The 20,196-nt window shown below is 32.4% G+C and overlaps 1 protein-coding gene across 1 annotated transcript; it reads left to right on the top strand.

Annotated features, from left to right (window-relative positions):
- Positions 1–2,141: 2,141 nt before the first annotated feature.
- On the top strand, positions 2,142–8,393 carry LOC141586614 (AP2-like ethylene-responsive transcription factor ANT). Its single transcript, XM_074407905.1, has 9 exons — positions 2,142–3,007; positions 3,980–4,523; positions 4,742–4,824; positions 5,263–5,271; positions 5,401–5,489; positions 5,693–5,766; positions 5,874–5,924; positions 6,602–6,678; positions 7,379–8,393. The coding sequence occupies exons 1-9, from the start codon at positions 2,569–2,571 to the stop codon at positions 7,909–7,911; spliced, it is 1,899 nt and encodes a 632-aa protein (XP_074264006.1). The 5' UTR covers positions 2,142–2,568; the 3' UTR covers positions 7,912–8,393.
- The last annotated feature ends 11,803 nt before the right edge of the window (positions 8,394–20,196 follow it).

Raw genomic sequence — 20,196 nt, 5'->3', positions numbered from 1 at the left:
GAAGTGCTCTCGTTGCGCATTCAAGAACATCACATTCCAAATCCAAGATAAGGTCAAAAGGCAAATCATTTGTATAAATCAAAAATCAAAATACCTTCAAAAACATTAATGAAGAGTTTTCAAAAATATAAGTCTCATTCATGGAACGGAATTGCTCTTGTCGTGCACACAAGAACGCTAACTTTCCAAGTCAGAGACAAATTTAAAACAAAAACTATTCGCCGACAAGCGTAGAACAAGTTATCAAACGTTTCCAATAACTAGTTCTAACATCCGATCAACGTTAAAATCAAACTAAGAGAAAGGTAATCTACTCAAATTTTCTTTTGCAAAAAGTCTAGATAGAAATAAAGGTTTCACTTTTAAACTCGAAAAGGAATCAAATTTCTGAAAATGTAATCTTAAACTTTGACAAAGAAATCATAAATAGATCAAGGTTAATAGAAATTGGATAAAATTTAAAGAAATCTCGGGTCTAGTAATTAAAATTACGATAAATGAGTTTATATTTAAGGAAGGAATAGGGAACTAAATCAAATTTTCATTTTCAGATCTTTAAAAATAGGTTAGGTTTGCAGAAGTGACATAAACTTTTAAGAATGAATCGAAACTGGTAGCTTGAAAGTTTAGAAGTTGTACAAAAAGGAAAGTAACTTAGATAGCATAAAAACAAGATATGTTAAGAGAGCTCAAACTTAACCAACAAGAGAGCTATAAAGACTTTCATAGGAAGATTGGTAACGGGAATTTGGTAGATATTTGGTCCAGTCGTTGGATTGATGGTGCTCTGCCATCTGTTTCTGCTCCAGCACAAGCTCGGGATTCTGTACCTTCTCTTTCGGATTTCTTACTGGAATCGGGTGATTGGAATCCTACTATGGTTTTCCGATATTTTACTTCTACCTGTGCAAAGGAGATAATTGCTTTGGAACCACCTGCGACGAACTTTGATGACTTCCTTTACTGGAAATATACTGAAGATGGCACTTACTCAGCTAGGTCTGGCTATTCCCTCCTATGGTCAGAATCTCCAGCTTCCAGCTGTATTCGCTCATTTGTCAATAACTTTCCTTGGCAGCTCGTTTGGAGAAAGGAAATTCCACCCAAACACTCGGTTATGTTATGGCGGATAGCCCATAACATTATGCCAACAGCTGAAAATTTGCTTTCTAAACATGTGCCAGTCGACTCCGTGTGTCCACTATGTCGGGCATCTCCTGAAGCTGCAGAGCATTTGTTTCGGACTTGTGTCTTTGCCCAGCATATCTGGAAAGCATCTGCCCTTGGGATTAACTCCATTGCTAACCCATCTACTCCTTTCGTCTCTTGGATTGCAGATTTTGTGTCCTATCTATATCGCCAAGCTTTGGCATCGGATCGAAAATGGCTGCTGCTTTATTTCTGCTGTGTTCTCCAGGCCATCTGGACTACTCGCAACTCAGTGCTTTTTCGAAACCATATGGTTGACCCTGTGGTTACATGTGGCATTATTCAGGATCTGATACACTCACATAGTCGATTTCCAGAGGTGCGTCTTCCACTTTTAAAATCGCTTTATGGTATAGCTGCGCCTGAGGCTGTTCTGGGTCAATCAATCCATCCACGAACAGTGTTTTTGATATCTGTTTCACTAAGCACTGCCCCACGCACGCGTTGCTTTACCTGCTGCATCCGCTGTTCTGATTTGCATTTCAATGCCTCACGCTTTTTACGTGCAAATTCATTTTTGGATGCATCGACTAGAGCTCTGTTACAAGCTATGCAATACGCCCATTCAGTGGGCCTGGTTTCTGTTTCTTTTCAGGTTACTTGTCGTAAACTATCTGCCGTTCTGGCAACTACTTTGCCAGTCCCAATTACTGTGCGGAATTCCATTCGAGAAATCCGTGCTTTGTTTGTAATTTATCCTTACTGGTCTGTAAGTCTGGCAACAGGCTAACTCTGTATTTTGCTTTGTCCTTTAATATAATGGTTCATTGTTGTCAAAAAAAAAAAAAAAAAAAAATTCAAGACGAATACTCCGTCTTAATACGACTTTAGTGCAATGAAAGTGACAATATAGTTGGGTATTGGACTATTTGGTGTGAATAAGTGAGTAATTAGTAAAAGGGGACAGAGTTGCCTTTTTGCCTCACACTATATACTACCATTGAATGTCACAGACTTACCCTGGATTTTTATCCTTGTTTAGTAATCTCATTTCTTCAAAGAGTGCCTCAGCAAATCCAATAGAAAATCTAAGGCTTTTTTTCATTTTTCAAACAAGAGTGGGGTGACAAAGTCTAATAAAGATAACCAAAGCTTATAGGACTTGTCTTTCTCACTATCACACACAGATCCCCATGTTTATTTCTACCATTTTTTTTGCTCTTTCATTCATTCTCTTTGTTTACTAGTTTATAGAGAGTTCTACTTTGTTCTCTTACTACCAAACAAAAAAAAAGTGGGTTTTATTTGAAAAAGAATTTTAAGAAATGGGTAGTTGCATTTTTTTCAATTAGTTAAGAGTTTTCTTCATTTTTTTAGTTTTTTTTTATTGGTAAAAGTGAGATTTTTAAGTAAAAAAAAATGAAAAGTTTGAGTGAAAACCATGAAAATAATGAAGATTTTCAAAATTGGTTAGGGTTTTCTTTGTCACCAAATATGAAAATGGAGAATAATAGTAACAATAATAATAATAATAATATTACTTCATCATCTCCAAGTTGTACTATTAATACTGATCTTCATTTTAATCATTATCATAATCATGAGACTGATAATATGTATCTTTCTGCTCAAGAACAACACCAACATCATCTTAATAGTGCACCACTTTGCTTTGATAATGTTGGTGTTGAAGAAAATAATAACAATAATATTACCAATATTAATAATAATATTAAATATAATGATAATAATAATAATAATGGTGGGTTTATGAATACTCCTTTGACTGTCATGCCACTCAAATCAGATGGTTCTCTTTGTATTATGGAAGCTCTCACAAGATCCCAACAAACTCAAGGTATGTATATATTTTCTTACATTTTCTGTTTTTTTATTGTTTTACTAGTAGTATTATTTGTTGGCCGTTGTACTTGCACTCTAGCTACACTCTTTTTCATGTGTGTAAATGCATTTATTTATTTATTTATTCTATTCCCTACAAAATTTGACTCGATAGGGTAAGATTGCGTACATGTTATGTCGTTACATAGAACTATAGATGAAATCGCTAGTAGAGTTTTATCACTTCTTCTAGTTACACCATGTCTTGCATATGTTTATCTAGTCCACTTCCTACTAATTTTATCATGTTACAAGTAGAGGTAAGACTACGTGCATTCAGTTACGAGTACAACTTACGAATGCACTATGACTATGAGCCATTCAGTTATAAAAAAAAACATTTGTATATCTAGACTTTTTTTGTGCACAAAAGTAGATTTTATTGTAATACTCCGTATTAGAGAATCCTAATCTTCCAATGTGTATTTCCAATAGTTTTACACTCTTTCCGTCTTGGATTACATTTTATATTTATCGTGAGTGAGTATTTTAACCAAATACTCGTATAAACAAATGATTTAAATCGGAAGGATATCTTGTTTAATCCTGGCTATTTAGGACATAAAGTAATCACAAATACAAATTCTCATTATAGATGGCGCATATCCGTCTATCTCTATAGACGAACCAAATATCCACCCACTTTAAGTAAAACGGGCCAAATGTCATCACCTTAACGCCAAATATCACCGAGTGCCATTTCCTAAGCTACAACAGGTAGTTTATCACATGGAAATGGTACTGGTGACATTTGGCGGCAAGGTGGTGACATTTGGACCGTCTATAGCTATAGACGGATATCCCCGTAAATAATGAGACGCTTTTAATCACAAATTCTCATGTTGCAGACTAGACTTAATTATTATGCACTCAGTACATGCTCATTGAATTAATAATAATTAGTTAATGACTTGATTAATTGATGTAGTTCCTTCAGTACCAAAGCTAGAGAACTTTTTTGGAGGTGGACAAGAAAGGGAAACAATGGCACTTAGCTTAGACAGTATCTACTATCAGCAAACACAAGACTCGGAAACGCATCATCAACAACAACAGCAGCAGCAGCAACAATTTGATTCATACTTCTCCGGAATATCATGCCACGGGTATTCCGAAGAAGGGCTGTTTAAGAACTGGATTAACAACGTCGATAACATTAATCATAACGGGTTATTAATCCATAATGTTAATGTTAATGCTAATGGTGGTAATAATAGTTCAAATGTTTCAGTTGCTGCTGTGCAACCTGTGAGCTGTGGTGAACTGCAGTCTTTGTCTTTGTCAATGAGTCCTGGTTCTCAGTCAAGCTGTGTTACAGCTAATGCTGCATCAGATTCTGCTGTAATTTACAGTAATGCTGTTGAAATTACTAAAAAGAGAGCATTTGGGAAAGTGTGTCATAAGCAAACTGTTCACAGGAAATCCATTGAGACCTTTGGCCAAAGAACTTCTCAGTATAGAGGTGTTACCAAGTAAGTTTCCGGCTTCAGCTACTTTTGTATGAGACGGTCTTTACCTACGTGTCTAGGTATGAAAATTTCAAAGTTTATAGTTAAAATTTTCCAATTTTTTCCGAGGTTACCTAGCTTATTTTACTGAAATATTTCGTCCCCGCTGACTTTAAAACCTGGCTCCGCCACTTCATGTTAATGTTGCTAATTTAATGTTGCGATATATTTTGAAATATCAGGCATAGGTGGACAGGAAGATATGAGGCACATCTATGGGACAATTCTTGCAAAAAAGAAGGGCAAACAAGAAAAGGAAGACAAGGTAATCAAACAAACACAAATTGTAAATCAAGAATCTATGTTTTCCATTATTTTTGTTTGAATGCTAGTTGTATTATTTATTTACGGCAAGTTTCTCTTGTGACGGGCATATCCGTCACAAGCTTGCGACGGGTTAGATAAGACAAAACAAATTGTTACTCCCTAGGCACTATGCTTTTGTTTTATCTACCCCACATGGATAGTACTTGACCCGTCGCAAACTTGCGACGGATATGTCTGTCACAAATGAGAATTTGTGATTTATTATTTATAATAAAATTATTATTATTATTATAGTAATAATAATAATAGTGTAGTAATTTATTTATTTATTCTGATATTTTTGGGCCCAATCTGATGACCTGATTTTCAATATTTTGTTTTGTCATGTCCATGGCCTTGCTGTGATGCCATTCTAATCAAATGCTGCAATTTTCAGTCTATCTTGGTAAGCAATTTTCAATATAGTACTGTACTAACTGTATTTTCAATTATTTGTTTATTATTTATATTTTTATTCTTTTTTTTTTTGTGCACTTTCTGAAGATTTTGACTTTGGTTGTTGGTTAAATTTCAGGTGGTTATGATATGGAAGAAAAAGCAGCTAGAGCTTATGATCTTGCTGCCTTGAAGTACTGGGGACTTCAAACTCACACTAATTGCCCTGTATGTTACAAAATTTAAATGATTTTGTCGGAATAGTTATTTTCAAAGCGCTTTTTAAATTGAAAGGGTTACAACTTAAAACGGCGTGACAAGTTCTCAACCATTGTACAAGTTCTAATTGTGAAATGGACTCATTTATCGATAGAATTATCATTAAGTTACCCTAATGAGAAATGTTTGTGTTTTAAATTTGAATTTATCAGATAGAAAATTACAAAGACGAAATTGAGGAAATGAAGAATATGACGCGCCAAGAATATGTTGCTCATTTGAGAAGGTAGTCAAGATTATGGAATCACAACTTTCTTTTATAATGAAGTTTTCTTATTATTATGTGAATCATTCGAAAATAGTTTCTTATACAGCAACTTTGTAAAACCGCAGGAAAAGTAGTGGATTTTCTAGAGGTGCTTCAATATACCGAGGAGTGACAAGGTAACATGTACTCTGTATTTGATAAAATTTTCGATAGAAGAATATAAATTGACGAAATTTTATTTGGTTGAACGAGTAAATTATTACAGTAGAATTTTACGGAAACTAGTTTTATTCCCGTGCAAAAAATGCACGGGTCGTAATAGCAGACGCTATCATTAGATACATGAACATATAATTGAGCGTGATTAAGCGTTCAATACCGTGACAATATAAAGTCCATATTTGGAGATTTGAATATCAGATTATATTGTTAGAATTATATTAAAGGTATTTGACATGTTAGACCCGTTAAATGTATGTAAAATTGTAAATTGCAACATTTATGTAAATTGTGACATTTTAACTTATATTTTAACGTAAGAAATTAAAATAGGATAAGAGACATGGCGGGAAGAGGAATTGGCTTGAGGAGAGAAAGTAATTAAATAGGATAAGAGATACTACGGGACTCACGTAAAAATCACCAACCAATCAAAAGCCAAGAAAAAACTTGGCTTTTATACTATGTAGATTTCCACTTATATCGAGAGTCTTTGCAAACCATATCCTAAATTATAGAGAAGTTAATAATTGAGAAACATCACATCACATATTAATAATCTTGAAACTGGTTTTGCTTTAAATGTAGTTCATATGTAAACATAAATATTTGGCTGATTTTTCTTCCATTGCAGGCATCATCAACATGGTAGATGGCAAGCAAGAATAGGCAGGGTTGCTGGGAATAAGGACTTGTATCTTGGGACTTTTAGTGAGTCTACCATACCCTACATTTTCCCCTTTCAATACATGTCCTTTTTTGTTTAATTTCTACTTAGTTGAAATTAATGTCTCCGAATTTAAGTACTAGAATTATATCGGTGTACTCTAAAAACGTTTCAATACAAAAATCTTACACGAGACTAATTTGGTTTTGAAAAGTTTGATCAAGTCCATTGGATAGACTTTAGTTAAGACGGATTTACACTAATGTTCCCTTAAAATGAAAAAAAAAAATGAAAAAAAAAAGCGAGAGCCAGTTAAAAAAAGCCGATTTAGTCGATCAAATCCATTGCATAGACTTTAGTTAAGATGGGTTTACACTAATGTTCCCTTAAAATGAAAAAAAAAGCGAGAGCAAGTTAAAAAAAAAGCCGATTTAGTCAAACTCTTCCCTACAAAAACAATGCATTAAATGAAGCTTTAGAAATTGTCTTGATTGCATTTTATTTCAACTTTTCTGTTCACCCATGCTTCAGTTTTAGCTGCTACCACTACTTGTATTGCTTTTCTAAAAGCTGAAACATGTGTTCTTAACTTCTTGTTATGTAGACTATCATAGCCTAACCTTTTGTAAGGCTGTTATCAATAGCCAAGCTTTAATCAATTCTACAATCAGCAAGTATTTTCCGTCTGAAATTAAGACTGATAAAATGTGACCATTTTTTGATAATCTAATTTCATATTATTAGGCACTCAAGAGGAGGCAGCAGAAGCATATGATGTTGCTGCAATCAAGTTCAGAGGACTAAGTGCAGTGACTAACTTTGACATAAGTCGTTACGACGTTGAAAAAATTATGTCTAGCAATGCTTTATTAGCCGGGGATCAAGCGAAACGGGCCAAGGTTGAACTAATCAAGCCTAATTACGAGACTCCACCGGCCCAAATTGCAGGGGATTCTTCTCATTGGAAAATGATGCCATACCATGATTCTCAAGGAGAGCAACAATCTAATTCATGCATTAACAATGGGCATTATGCTAATCCTTCCTTTGCACTCGCATTACAAGACATCGTTGGCCATGAGGCCCATGACTCGGCTAAATCACATTTCTCAAACACCTCGTCTTTGGTGACTAGCTTGAATAGTTCTAGGGAAGGTAGTCCTGGTGCGAATGAGGCCTCGAGATTTATGGGGGTAGGTAGTGTGGTGAGCCCTTGGGCTCAGTCCGCGATACCTATGGATAACCATCCACTCTTTGTCGGATGGGGCGATGTTTAATTGGGTCGTGTTTAAAGAACAAAAGGAAAGTTGGGGAGATCTTTAATTTTGTGGGGAACAAAGTTGGTGTTTTAGTGGGAAGAAATTAGAGGGTGGTGATTAGACTTAATTAGGAGGGACATGTCACAAAAATGGGGTCCAATTTTGCCTTTGTTTTGGCAAAAATGTTGGGAATTTTGTCAAATTTGGTGCAAAGTTTTTGGCTCTTATTGGGATGTAGAGTTTTTGGAGGGAAAAGAAAAGGTAGTAACTAGTAATGGATTTTGAAAGGGATATCCAATGATTAATATTCCATGGTTATGGCATAGTCTTGCCCATATAGTAGTACCATAGTATCATGTAATGTTAAGTGTAGTCGAAAATGTCTAATTCTCTAAACTCTTTCCCTTTTATTGAATTAATTTTCGGTACTTTTGAAAAAGAAAAAATGTTATCTAGTACTAAATCAAGTACATAAATCTAATTCATATGTTAATGTAGTATTTCTGGTGTATTAGTTTATTCCGTCCGCCTAGCCTTATCCTTAAGTTTGCGTTATTTTTATGTGTAGAAGTGACTCTACAATTCTCATATGACATAACAGATGAGCCTTGTTAGAATCGTATTCTAAATTATGGGCGCTCATAATGCCAGAGTAAGAATCTTTAATGTCACGATTTGTATGAGTGCAGTAATTAATTACCACTTGCAATTCCTTAGTAGGATGTTTGTGGCGTTATAACTTTAGCCAGTGGCTTTATAAGTTCCTTAATTAATCGGAAATAATGACTCATAATTTCGATTCCAATTATGGACCTTTTTTTTCCAAAACAAATGTAGAGTACAATTATGGAGTTACTAGTGACTAGTTGAAGTACAAAAATATAGTCTAATGTTGCATGATATGATAATGCAAAAATGGGATTGGATCATAGGTTTGACCCAATGATGATGTTATTCAACTATCTATGTTCCTCAATCTGCATTACACTATGATTGCGGATATCCTTTCCTTTTAGCTTTTCTTAGCCTTTTGCTTTCTATAAAGTTTGCAACATTCTCTGTGATTATTTGATATTCTTCCACTTCCTATAGGGAAGATTTGGAATTTGTAAGCTGTCCATCTCACTATTTCCTCATCATCTTATCGAATTCTTTACATTTTGATTCGAAGCTGGTTTTTAAGAAGTGAAGTGAGTAAAAATTATCCGAAAGAATATTTACTTTCATTTAGTCCGGATTTGAGCCAGGTAGGACCATTATAGCGGTAAAACTCTCCCTTATGAGTTTTAGCACTAATGTATTCCTAGGGCTCGAACACGTGACCTCTGGTTAAGCGAAAACAACCTATAATTGCCGGTTGATTTAAGTGCTCAGGAGTTTAAAATGAAAGAATTTAACAAAATAGGACTAAGTTGAAACTTACCTCTTAGTCCGATTGATAATTTACACTTTTTTTAGGTGTTTCAATCAATAATTTACACTTTCTTTTTCTCGGTATGTTTTAATCTCTACTTTATCTTTAATAATATTTAAAGTAATTCCTTTTTTTTTCGTACCTTGATCTTTGTGTTTAAAGTATACGTAAACATCTCATTGAGATAGAGAGAATATTAGCGAAAATGAATCCACATAGAATCGAAATATTTGAAACTACTTCTGAAAGAAGTCCTTCAATTGCTGAGCGATTTGTCATAAAGTCGCTTAGCGAGTGAGCGACTTCAAAATAAACATGAATAGGAGCAAAAATATAATAATTGCACGAAAAGCAATTCCATTGCTTAGTATAGAACAGTGACACAGTGGAAGTAGGCATCATTGCTCATCATCATCGAACTTATAGTAAAGATTAGATTCATCACACAATCCTATCTCCCTCGTGTAACACTAAGTACTGATCGTGCGGTTGATTTGCATGTTTTGACCATTTTTGAGGTTGAACCATGATGATGATGATTCAAATCTATATGGTGGGATTCAAAAGTTTACGTTTAAAGTTTTGCCATTAACAGACACCATGCTTGCTTTAATATGTGAAGTATTGTCTGTAAAGTTGAGTTTGATCATGTAATGCATTAATACTGATAATAGTGCGATTTTAATAATAGTATATTAGGACTATTAGCGATGCAATATTGTACAAAAGTGATTCTTAGTGGTGCTAATTAGACAAAATCATTAAACTATACTTTTTGTTAATTTGTTCTACTTCACATTAGTAGTGAAACGTGACACACATTTTTGGATCTCTAGTATAAAGATATGTGAACCCTAGTACATTGGTTACTTCGAAAATTTATTACAAAAAGTAGAGTCAAAATCCTCTCCATTTTCTAAAAAGAAATAGAGAGGTTATTATTTATCAACGGTTTAGATTGTATCTAGTCAACATTAAACGGTTTACGATTCAAGCATAAAAATAAAGGGTTAATAGAGTATAGAGAAGATAATATTATTAAATGAGTTTGTGAGAGTAAATGGAGAGAAGAAAATATCTATCATTCTATTAACGGTCTAGATTGTATTTGGTCAACATCGAACGGTTTACGATTTATGCATTAAAAATAAAGGGTTAATAGAGTATAGAGGAGATAATATTATTAAATGAGTTTGTGAGAGTAAATGGAGAGAAAAAAAATAGAGAGGATCCTTGTTGCAAAAAGTAACCATAACAAATATAACGAGTGTCGGAGTCAGGGTTTAAAATTGACGAGAGCCAAAAAAATTACAGGGGTCGACTGGCGAGTGGTTAAAGGTATCAGATAAACTAGAAAAAATTCAAAAATTCTATCTTCTAACGGAAGCGAGCGCCCTGCTAACCCTCCCCTAACTCCGCCATGGCCAAGTACTATATTGAGAAAATAAGTGGACATTGGTTTTAAACATGGGATGAAATAGAATTCGAATGTGATATATAGGATGAAATAGAATTCGAATGTGATATATAGAATGTACGAAAATATGAATTTCAAACTTTAGACCACTATTTCATAAATTCATCTTGTATTAATCTACCTCTATTTCAAAATAAGCTTATAAAACACTCAAATAGAAAAATCCATTCCAATTCATTCTAAAACACTTAATCAAACACCTGTTTAAGCTTGTATACCCAAAGGCGAGGGATTAAGATGATAATACCATGTTTATGGATAGGTCCTGAATAAAGACAAAATTAAAAGAAATAAAATAAAGATAAAAGAAATAAAAATGCCAGACCTGATTTGAGAAACAATGACAAACATTCCAAATTAGAACGGTTGGAACACTTTTGAACCCCTATCAACTTTAATGTAAAGAATCATATTTAACTATAATTTACAAACTTGAAAAAAAAAATCATATCAATATTCATAAATTTTTACGTTCTACAAATGAAGACCATATTTGATATTTTATTATTATTATTATTATTATTATTATTATTATTATTATTATTATTATTATTATTATTATCTTTATCAATCAATCAATCAATCAATATCTATCTATATAAATAAAGGAAGCTTTTTTCGAGCGATTACAGAGACTCCAACATTCGCGAAAGACTTTCGACCAATAATAATATAAAAAAGTTTTATAATTAGATATAATAAAATATTATTTACGTATTGAAGGAAAGATAAAAGTCCACTACCAACATCTATATCTATCTATATTAATAAATAAAGCTTTTTAAAATCTACTTAAAATGATAATTTAAAAAATTACATGTATCAAATCTTATCTACAAATAATGATCAATAGAGTTCAACATTATATACGTATATATCATAATATCATAATGCATCAAAATATAGAAAACTCAACATGAATTTGATTATATCTATAACTCAGCATGAAACAAAAACTTTGATAGTATTAGAGCAAGTCCAATGGTGTAGCTTAGGGACTTGCTTGCAATTTCATAAAATTGCAAGCTAGTTGCTACACCATTGGAGAAGGATATATATATTAGCTTGGCTTAAGCTAGTAGCTTCATTAAGCTACTTGCTTAGATGACCCCACATTTATCAAACAACCAATAGGAAATTAGCTCTATTAATTTTTTTATTTATTCTTATTATTTGTGGGTCCCATCAAGCTAGTATAAAAGCTAATAAACCATTGGAATAGTTTACTAGCTTAGAATGTTAGTAGCTTAGAGGATGAGGTGGAATTGCCAAGCTAGTTGATTGTCGCTTACCATTGTACTTGCTCTTAGGTCACTTTTGCCAAATTTGGTAGGATTCTTGTGGGATGAGTTTTGTCGACTTATAAAGACCTAAGCTAATAAGTATAATAATTTCTTATATAAAGGGATTTCTCATGCATAATCGCCTAACCAGTTTTTGTGGTTTTTGTTTGTGTTGTTAATAATGAGCATGAATAATATTATTGTTTTTTCTGATATTATTACTTTGATTATATATTGTATACCGTGTCAGTTTTTTTCTTTTATGTTTTACTAGATAATTTAATGTTTGGTTTTTTGACGATGACTTTGTGCATACATACATAATTGTGTGGTAAATAATGAGCTTTTTTTTGTATGTGCAGTTTGTTGAAGAGTTGTTATCATCTCGACGAACTAGAAATAATTTATATGCCATCGTAAAAGGTATATTTATTATTAATTAGATCTTCTAATACAATACATTATTATTATTATTCAGTTTTTGGAGTTTCAACATGGAGTGTCGGGATGGGGTTCTTTAAGCTTCATAATAGTTGTCAACATAAAAATTTATACATTTTCTTAACACTGATGTTTCGACAACGTAGTTATCAATGCTGGTTCTCTTAATTCTCTTTTTTACTACTACACTTTGTAATGTTGATTATTACTACACTTTGTAATGTTGATTATGCTAATCGTGTTTATTGATACTGTTTCTTAGGAATAATATCATGATCAGTCACATATAGTAATAAAGCAACTCAATTTCGAAATTTGAGGAATAAAACTAGACTGAGAATGTAACATGGGCGTAGCGTTTATACTATAAACTCTCTATATTTTTGTTGTGTTCTTATTATATTAAAAATAATTGTGTAACATTTGTACATAAATTTATTATAAAGTAGGTTTTCTAACAAGTATTTTCATTGATCACTATTAACGGTAGATGCTTTGTATAAACGCTCTTGACTATTATTGCTTTATACTACTGAATAATTGCTAATAAGTACTCCATAATCACGTGACATAGCTTTTTAGATGATTTTAAGCGTTAAATCTTTATTAGCAGTTTCCTTCATCAGCCTCTATGTTATTGTTAATTAGAAAGGTTTGAGGATAATTCACAATATGTCGTCAATTTATGTTAGAAGTATTTAGGATGGAATTATAATTGTGGATAAATAATAAACCATCATGCGTAGAATTTTATTAAGATACATAGCTAGCTAATTTACAACGGAAATTGGACAACAAGTTGTCGTTTGATGTGCTAAAGTGGTCCAGAAGAGTACGAACCTAATCATGAAAGCATATCGCTAAATTTATGTTGTTTGTTACTCTCTCCGTTCCAATTAATAGTTATCTTTATTTCGAAATTTCCTTTATAAAAAAAAAGTCAAATATATAACTACATATTAGAACGGAGGCATTCATGATTCATACGAGAAATTTATTTTACTGAAAATAAAAGATAATCAAAACACTAAGACATGGACTATTGTATGTTCAAGGAAATCATGTATCTATCTAATTCGTGGGATAAATTGAAAACAAAAACACAAACTCTGTTGATTAAGGCCCTGTTCTTTTGGACTTAAAGTCACTTAATATAAGTTCCTTTCAGATCCTATAAGTTCAGTTCAATTCAGTTCAGATCCTATAAGTTCAGTTCAGATTCTATAAGTTCGATTCGATTCGAGATCCTATAAGTTCGATTCGATTCAGATCTTATAAGTTCGATTCAGATCCTATACCTCACTTAATTTAAGTTCACTTCGAGATCCTATAAGTTCGATTCGATTCGATTCGAGATCCTATAAGTTCGATTCGATTCGAGATCCTATAAGTTCGATTCGATTCGATTCGAGATCCTATAAGTTCGATTCGATTCGGATCCTATAAGTTCGATTCGATTCGGATCCAATAAGTTCAGTTCAGATCCTATAAGTTCAGTTCAGTTCAGATCAGATAAGTTTTAGTCCAAAAGAACAGGGCCTAAATATATGACATCCCATAACTAATTTAAATAAGGATAAAAAAAGTATGAATGAACTTATCGTTGGATTGATAAACAAGTATAAAAAGTCACATAATGCGGTACATAAGGGTAGTCTCCCGATAGCATAGTAAGATACCATTTTTCTTAAGTTTTTGTGAATACCGTTTTTCTTAAGTTTTCGTGCTTCATTTTAACCACTTGGTTAAAACGTTATAGATTATTATGAAGATGTAAAAATTGAGAAAAGTTCAGTCACACGGCCTAATTAAGCGTATTATTACATCATAATAAATTCAGTTAAGTTGAGAAAAGTTAAGCTCATATAAGCTCAGTTCAGAAAACTTAAGCTTCTACAAGTTTAGTTCAACTCCTATAAATTCAGTTTAAAGACGTTAGCTCAATTTATACCCATTTTTCTATAAGTTAAGTTATAAGTTCAATTCAGCCCCTATAAGTTCGATTTAGAGAAAGTAAGCTCTTATAAATTCAGCTCATCTTCTATATGTTCAGTTTAGCAAGTGCAAAAGAACGGAGCCTTAGAGTATTAATACATCATAATCATAGATTATTACAAGTTGGCCCGGGCATCGCCCGGGCATTAAATCTAGTATATAACTAAAGGAGGCTTTTTTTTCTAATTATACTATTATCATTAGAATTAGGAGATAGTTAATTATTTACAATTTTTCTATTATACTTAGGAATATAATTTTCCTATTAGAAATGAGAATTAATTAATTATTTTAGAATTTTCCTATTAGAAATAGGAAATAAATTAACAATTTATTAAGGCTTATGTTTCCTAATTATACTATTAGAATTAGGAGATAATAATTATTTAAAAATTTCTATTATAATTAGGAATATGGTTTTCCTATTAGAAATGAGAATTAATTAATTTTACAATTTTATTATTTGAAACAAGAAATAAATTAATTATCTACAATTTATTAATATTAAAAATTATTCATTAACATTTGTCCACTTTTTATTGAATTAGAAGGCCAAAAAAACACTGATATATTTATAATATCCAATTTTATAACAACTTTCGATAAAAAAAATGAGGTATTATGAGGCTAAAAGGCTCTAGGCCGAACTAGGTTGTGACAAGTATGAATGCATAATACGTACTACATGGAATTTACTCATGTAAAGAGTAAAATGAACGCTGAAATATGCTCCTACGTTTTTTTGTTATTGCTAATGTCATATTTAGTTATACATAATACGAAGTTTATTTTTCAAATGTCATATGTATTTCTCCTACTAATTTTAAAGTTATTTCTCTCACAATACACTTCAACTTCTATCGATAATTTTTTATTATATTATTTACATTCATTTATCATTATATAAAACTATATTAATCAAAATTTAAATAAGATATTCACAAATTATTGATAAGTAAAAAGTTCGATATCTATTTTTCAAGGAGTATTAAAAGATAAAGAAAGTTGCTGCTAATTTGCAAATCGAAATATCATATTATGACAAATGAGTAAATGTTTTGAAAAAACTTTATTGTGCGATTGTTTTACAATTTAAAGTAAAAATGGTACCACGAGTAATAAAATAGATTTGAATGAGGCTTGAGGTAAATTAGATACACTTATTATAGAAATAGTATAAGGTTATGATTCAAATTATCAGATACATTAAAAAAAAGTCATGAAAAACACATAAAAGGGTAAGTGTAGTCTTTCCCTAATATAGTGAAGACCGTTTCTCTCAAACTTTTCTTCAGACAAATTTACATGCATAAAAAACGGTACTATTCAATTATATGGAGCAAACTAATTATTGTTGACGCTATATTTTTTTTTTTTTTTTTTTTTGTAAATTGAGCACATCATCAGTATAATTTAGGGAGAGATACAAATTGGGAAGGGTGAGACATATTCGTCATGCATAATACAATGCTTTAACCACCTTTAGGCGAAAATATAAAAATAAATGAAAAATTTAAACCTAAAAGGCGGTCACGTACTTGTCAACTCTTCTATACTTCTCTACCGTCTTAATATTCTCATGAAGTTTATGACATTTATTTCATATTAATAAAAAAAATGATTATACAGCTTCGTACAATGTGTGATTTATAACTTTTAGATAACTTATTTGAACTTGCTTAAATTTATATATTTTAAGTGAAGAATATTAATTATAAATATGATATAGATAAAGTTTCATCTTTAATTTCCTCAGAGATAAAAAAAAAATCAATTTTTATTGTCTTATAATATACTCCGTACTAATTAAAGATCATAATGTAAAACAGTAAATTACACCACAATCTACTATTTCAATATATCGATGATCAACACTCAAAACAGCACATTTGTTATTTAAATAGTGCAAAAACTCTCAAAATGCTAAAAAAAATGTTCAATTTGTCGTTATCAAACAAAACCTAAGTTTCTGCATTTTTTTTTTATGTTCAACTTAAGCTTTACGGGATGTAAAAATGATGAAGTTCATAAAGTAGCGATTAGGTTTCTGTTAGTTAGATGGACTTTTCAAGAGAGAGATGAAAGTTTTGCATGTTAGACCGTTTTATGTGTGAATCGAAGGGATTAAGTAGTCGGCTAAAGGTTGTTTCGAGTGGGAATGAGGTTCATTGCTACGAGTTGGTTGACTAAAGTTTTTCCTTACTAGATCTAGAAAGGGGATAATAATTATGAGATAATAAAATTTGAATAAAAAAAGACAATAAAAATGAGATGGAGATAGTAAGATTTAATTATGCAATATGAAATAAATAACAAAGTTCGTGTATATATACAATATTCAAACTTATTCAGTTTACAAACATAGTACCTAAACAATTTGTTTGAGTATCTGGAATTGAGGTAGGGGAGAGGACGAGAAAACGACTAGGAAGGGAAAAGGAGAGAGATAAGAGGGAAGATTGCTTCTTAAACTTTTCTTTGTTGAAGGAGAAATAAATTGTCTTCGATAAGGGAGACAATGATCCATATTTTAATGGAGGTGAATATGATTTATGACTTCTTAGATGTAAAACGTGGCAGAAAGGTAGTGATAGTGGTAGTGGATTGAAGGTTGTTTCAAGTAGTAAGAACTAATCAGAGTGACTGATGTTTTATTTTGCGCGTAAATTAGTGGGGTGGAGGGAGGGTGCATTTGTGGAGGGTGGTGAGTTCAACGAGGATAGTGATAATAAATAAGGTTATTTATCCGCAAAATATCGCTTGTATTAAAACATATAGGTAACATGAATAATAACAATAAACCTCAAAAGATCATACTGATAAATTTAATCTTAACCCCATCAATCCAAATTAAATTAAATATTAATTCTAAACATATTTTCTAGAGTAAGGGTTAGTTTCCATTGGATTGTGGATTTTTCTAGAAGTAAGGGTTTAGTTTTTCACTTGGTTGGATAAATTTGAGAGAAGTTTCGAAGACAAGGATTGATCTTTCAAGGGATGAGATCAGATTGTTTTAGATCATGTGTGTGAATAGGGAAGAAAAAGAGGGGTCTGCGTGAAGGTTTTTGTTTCAAATGAAAAGATGGGGGAAAAACTATTGTTATAGGGGGGTGTCATAAGCAGACCCAGTGTGACGATCCGCACACTTGAACCCTTAGATTTATTTATACTTATGTAATTTCATTTCTTTGTACATTTGTAGTATGTATTTTCTTAGTAGTTTTAGAATAGGTTTCCATGAATAGGTATATCGCTATTCTGAACTAAACTTGTAAATTCAATGTTTCCTGCTGCCAGGACCAAACTATCAAATTTGCCTCTATGAGAGGTGCTAGTCAATGAAAAACCGCTTCTCATCCAAAAGCTTGTTGTTGCTTGTTGCTTGTTTTCAATAATCGTATTGCTTACTTTTATTGCTTTCGTGTGCCGGACTTGATAATCGTGACTAGGATTCCGACACACACCGACCCGAGACCCGAGTATCGTGCTAGTGGGCGATCCCTCACTAGTACGAAGATCCTTGTCGCTTGCATCTTGCCTTGAGACGGGCAAGGGTGCGCGTGTAATACCCCGAATAAAATTAATTTTAAGATATATATATTAATAGGACCATTAGAGACTTTATAGACTAAACTCGTATATTTTTCTGTATATATGAAGACGGCTCCATTTTAGTAATTTGTCTAAGAGTATATGAGTCGGACTCGTTACGACATTCGGTTTTACTACTTTATTAGATAATTATGAAAAAGAAAAAGAAAAAGGAAATAATAATAATAATAATAATAATAATAATAATAATAATAATAATAATAAATATTTACACAAACTACTTCCACGTAGCTTAACAAGTGACTCTTCAAATCCTCATATCTATCTACTACCTAATTAAAAAAATACATAGTATTATGTGATTGTTATTAGAGGTATTCATCAAACTCAATTAGGGGCAAACGAGAGAAGGAAAGAAAGAATAGGATTCAACAAGCAATAAGTCAGTCGGGTATTTTGAGCTAGCCAGAGATCTTTATACATATTCATGTGTATAATAGGGTATGATTTCGGGACCCTTTGTCGATATAAGTAATTATTTACCTTTATTTACATTTGAAATAAGAGTTTAGAAATAATTGGTTATATTAGTTTTATTGTTAATTTCATCTTATGATTGTTATACTGCTCTCATGATATATAGGTTATCGTCTTATAAGTATATTACTGTGATAAGGTTACTGTTGTCATATTGCATAATTGGCCAATTGTAGCATTCGGGATACGATTATTGGTTTGAGATGACATTACAGGGAATAAAAACTGTGTACACAGTAGGAGCGTTGGCTCCATACAAGGGAGCAACGTTGGTATTATAGACGTTGGCTCCAGGGCGTTGGCCCATAGTAAAAAGGGAGCATTAGCTCCAGGGCGTTGACCCATTTTAAAAAGGGAGCGTTGGCTCCATACAAGGGAGCAACGTTGGTACTATAGACGTTGGCTCCAGGGCGTTGGCCCATGAGAAAAAAAGTAATGTCTATATCTCTTCAGTAATGGTATACCGGTAGTAGTGTCATATGAATATATATCCTGTTGGTATGATAGTCATTTAATGTTTTTGGGATACCGGGTTGGTTCCTGGCATGGAATGTTGTATTTTGGTAAGTTAATTGGATAATATATGGTAATAAGGAGAATTCTATTGAATAAAGAATATGACATAAGGCCGGTGGAGGGAACTGGAGTCATACTCAGCCTGTGGTTGGCTGATTCCGTTACTTGCACTCTTTTTCAGGTACAGGTATCAGGGAAGGTCAAGTGTGAGGAATTGACATTATAGAGGACAATAAGTATAAGTTGTAAATAGTTTTAAGCTTTAATAGTTTATTTATTTTTATTGTATAAGCCTTGTATTCTCCGAAGGGGGAATACGGCGGTGACGCCCTTGTAATTCCGCTGCTGTTTACTATTCATAAAAAGAGCTATTTTGAGCTGCCTGCTTGATTTTCGGGGCGTTACAGCGCGCCACGGTCCGGCAAAAGTAGCGGACCGTGACACCCAGCCATGTAGTATTGCGTTGGAATTTGGTTCACATTCAAAGGTACGTCTATAGTTTGACCGGGAGATATAACATTTAACTACATGTAAATGTTTTTACGTAAATACCATTTGACCCAACAATGACTAAATTATGGTTGTTATTCTAAATAAGGATATTTGTTGCATTATTGAGTTGATTATGCAAAGTAGATATTATTGTTTTCCTTGACCAATTGAAAAACAAACAAGTATTAATGAACAAAATCTAAAAACTCTCAGTCCCAAGTATCATATATATAAACTTCATATTGGTTTTATTTTCCTAAAAAAATAACAACATTATCGAGAGTAAGAGTTAGTTTCTATTGGATGGTGGATTGTTCTAGAAGTAGGGGTTTAGTTTAGTTTTTCACTTGATTGGATAAATATGAAATAAGTTTCGGAGACAATGATCGATCTTTCAAGGGATGAGATTGTTTTAGATCATGTGTATGAATAGGGAAGAAAAATCGGGGTCTGTGTGAAATATTTTGTTTCAAATGAGAAGATGGGGGCCAAGACTATTGCTATAGAGATGGGGGTCATAAGCAGCCCTAGGCATGTAGTATTGCGTCGGAATTTGGTTCACATTCAAATATACTTTGACCGGGAGATATAAC

The sequence above is a fragment of the Silene latifolia genome, chromosome 6 (genome assembly GCF_048544455.1).
Source record: "Silene latifolia isolate original U9 population chromosome 6, ASM4854445v1, whole genome shotgun sequence".
NCBI classification, from domain to species: Eukaryota; Viridiplantae; Streptophyta; class Magnoliopsida; order Caryophyllales; family Caryophyllaceae; genus Silene; species Silene latifolia.
This window is presented reverse-complemented; position numbering and strand designations above follow the sequence as displayed.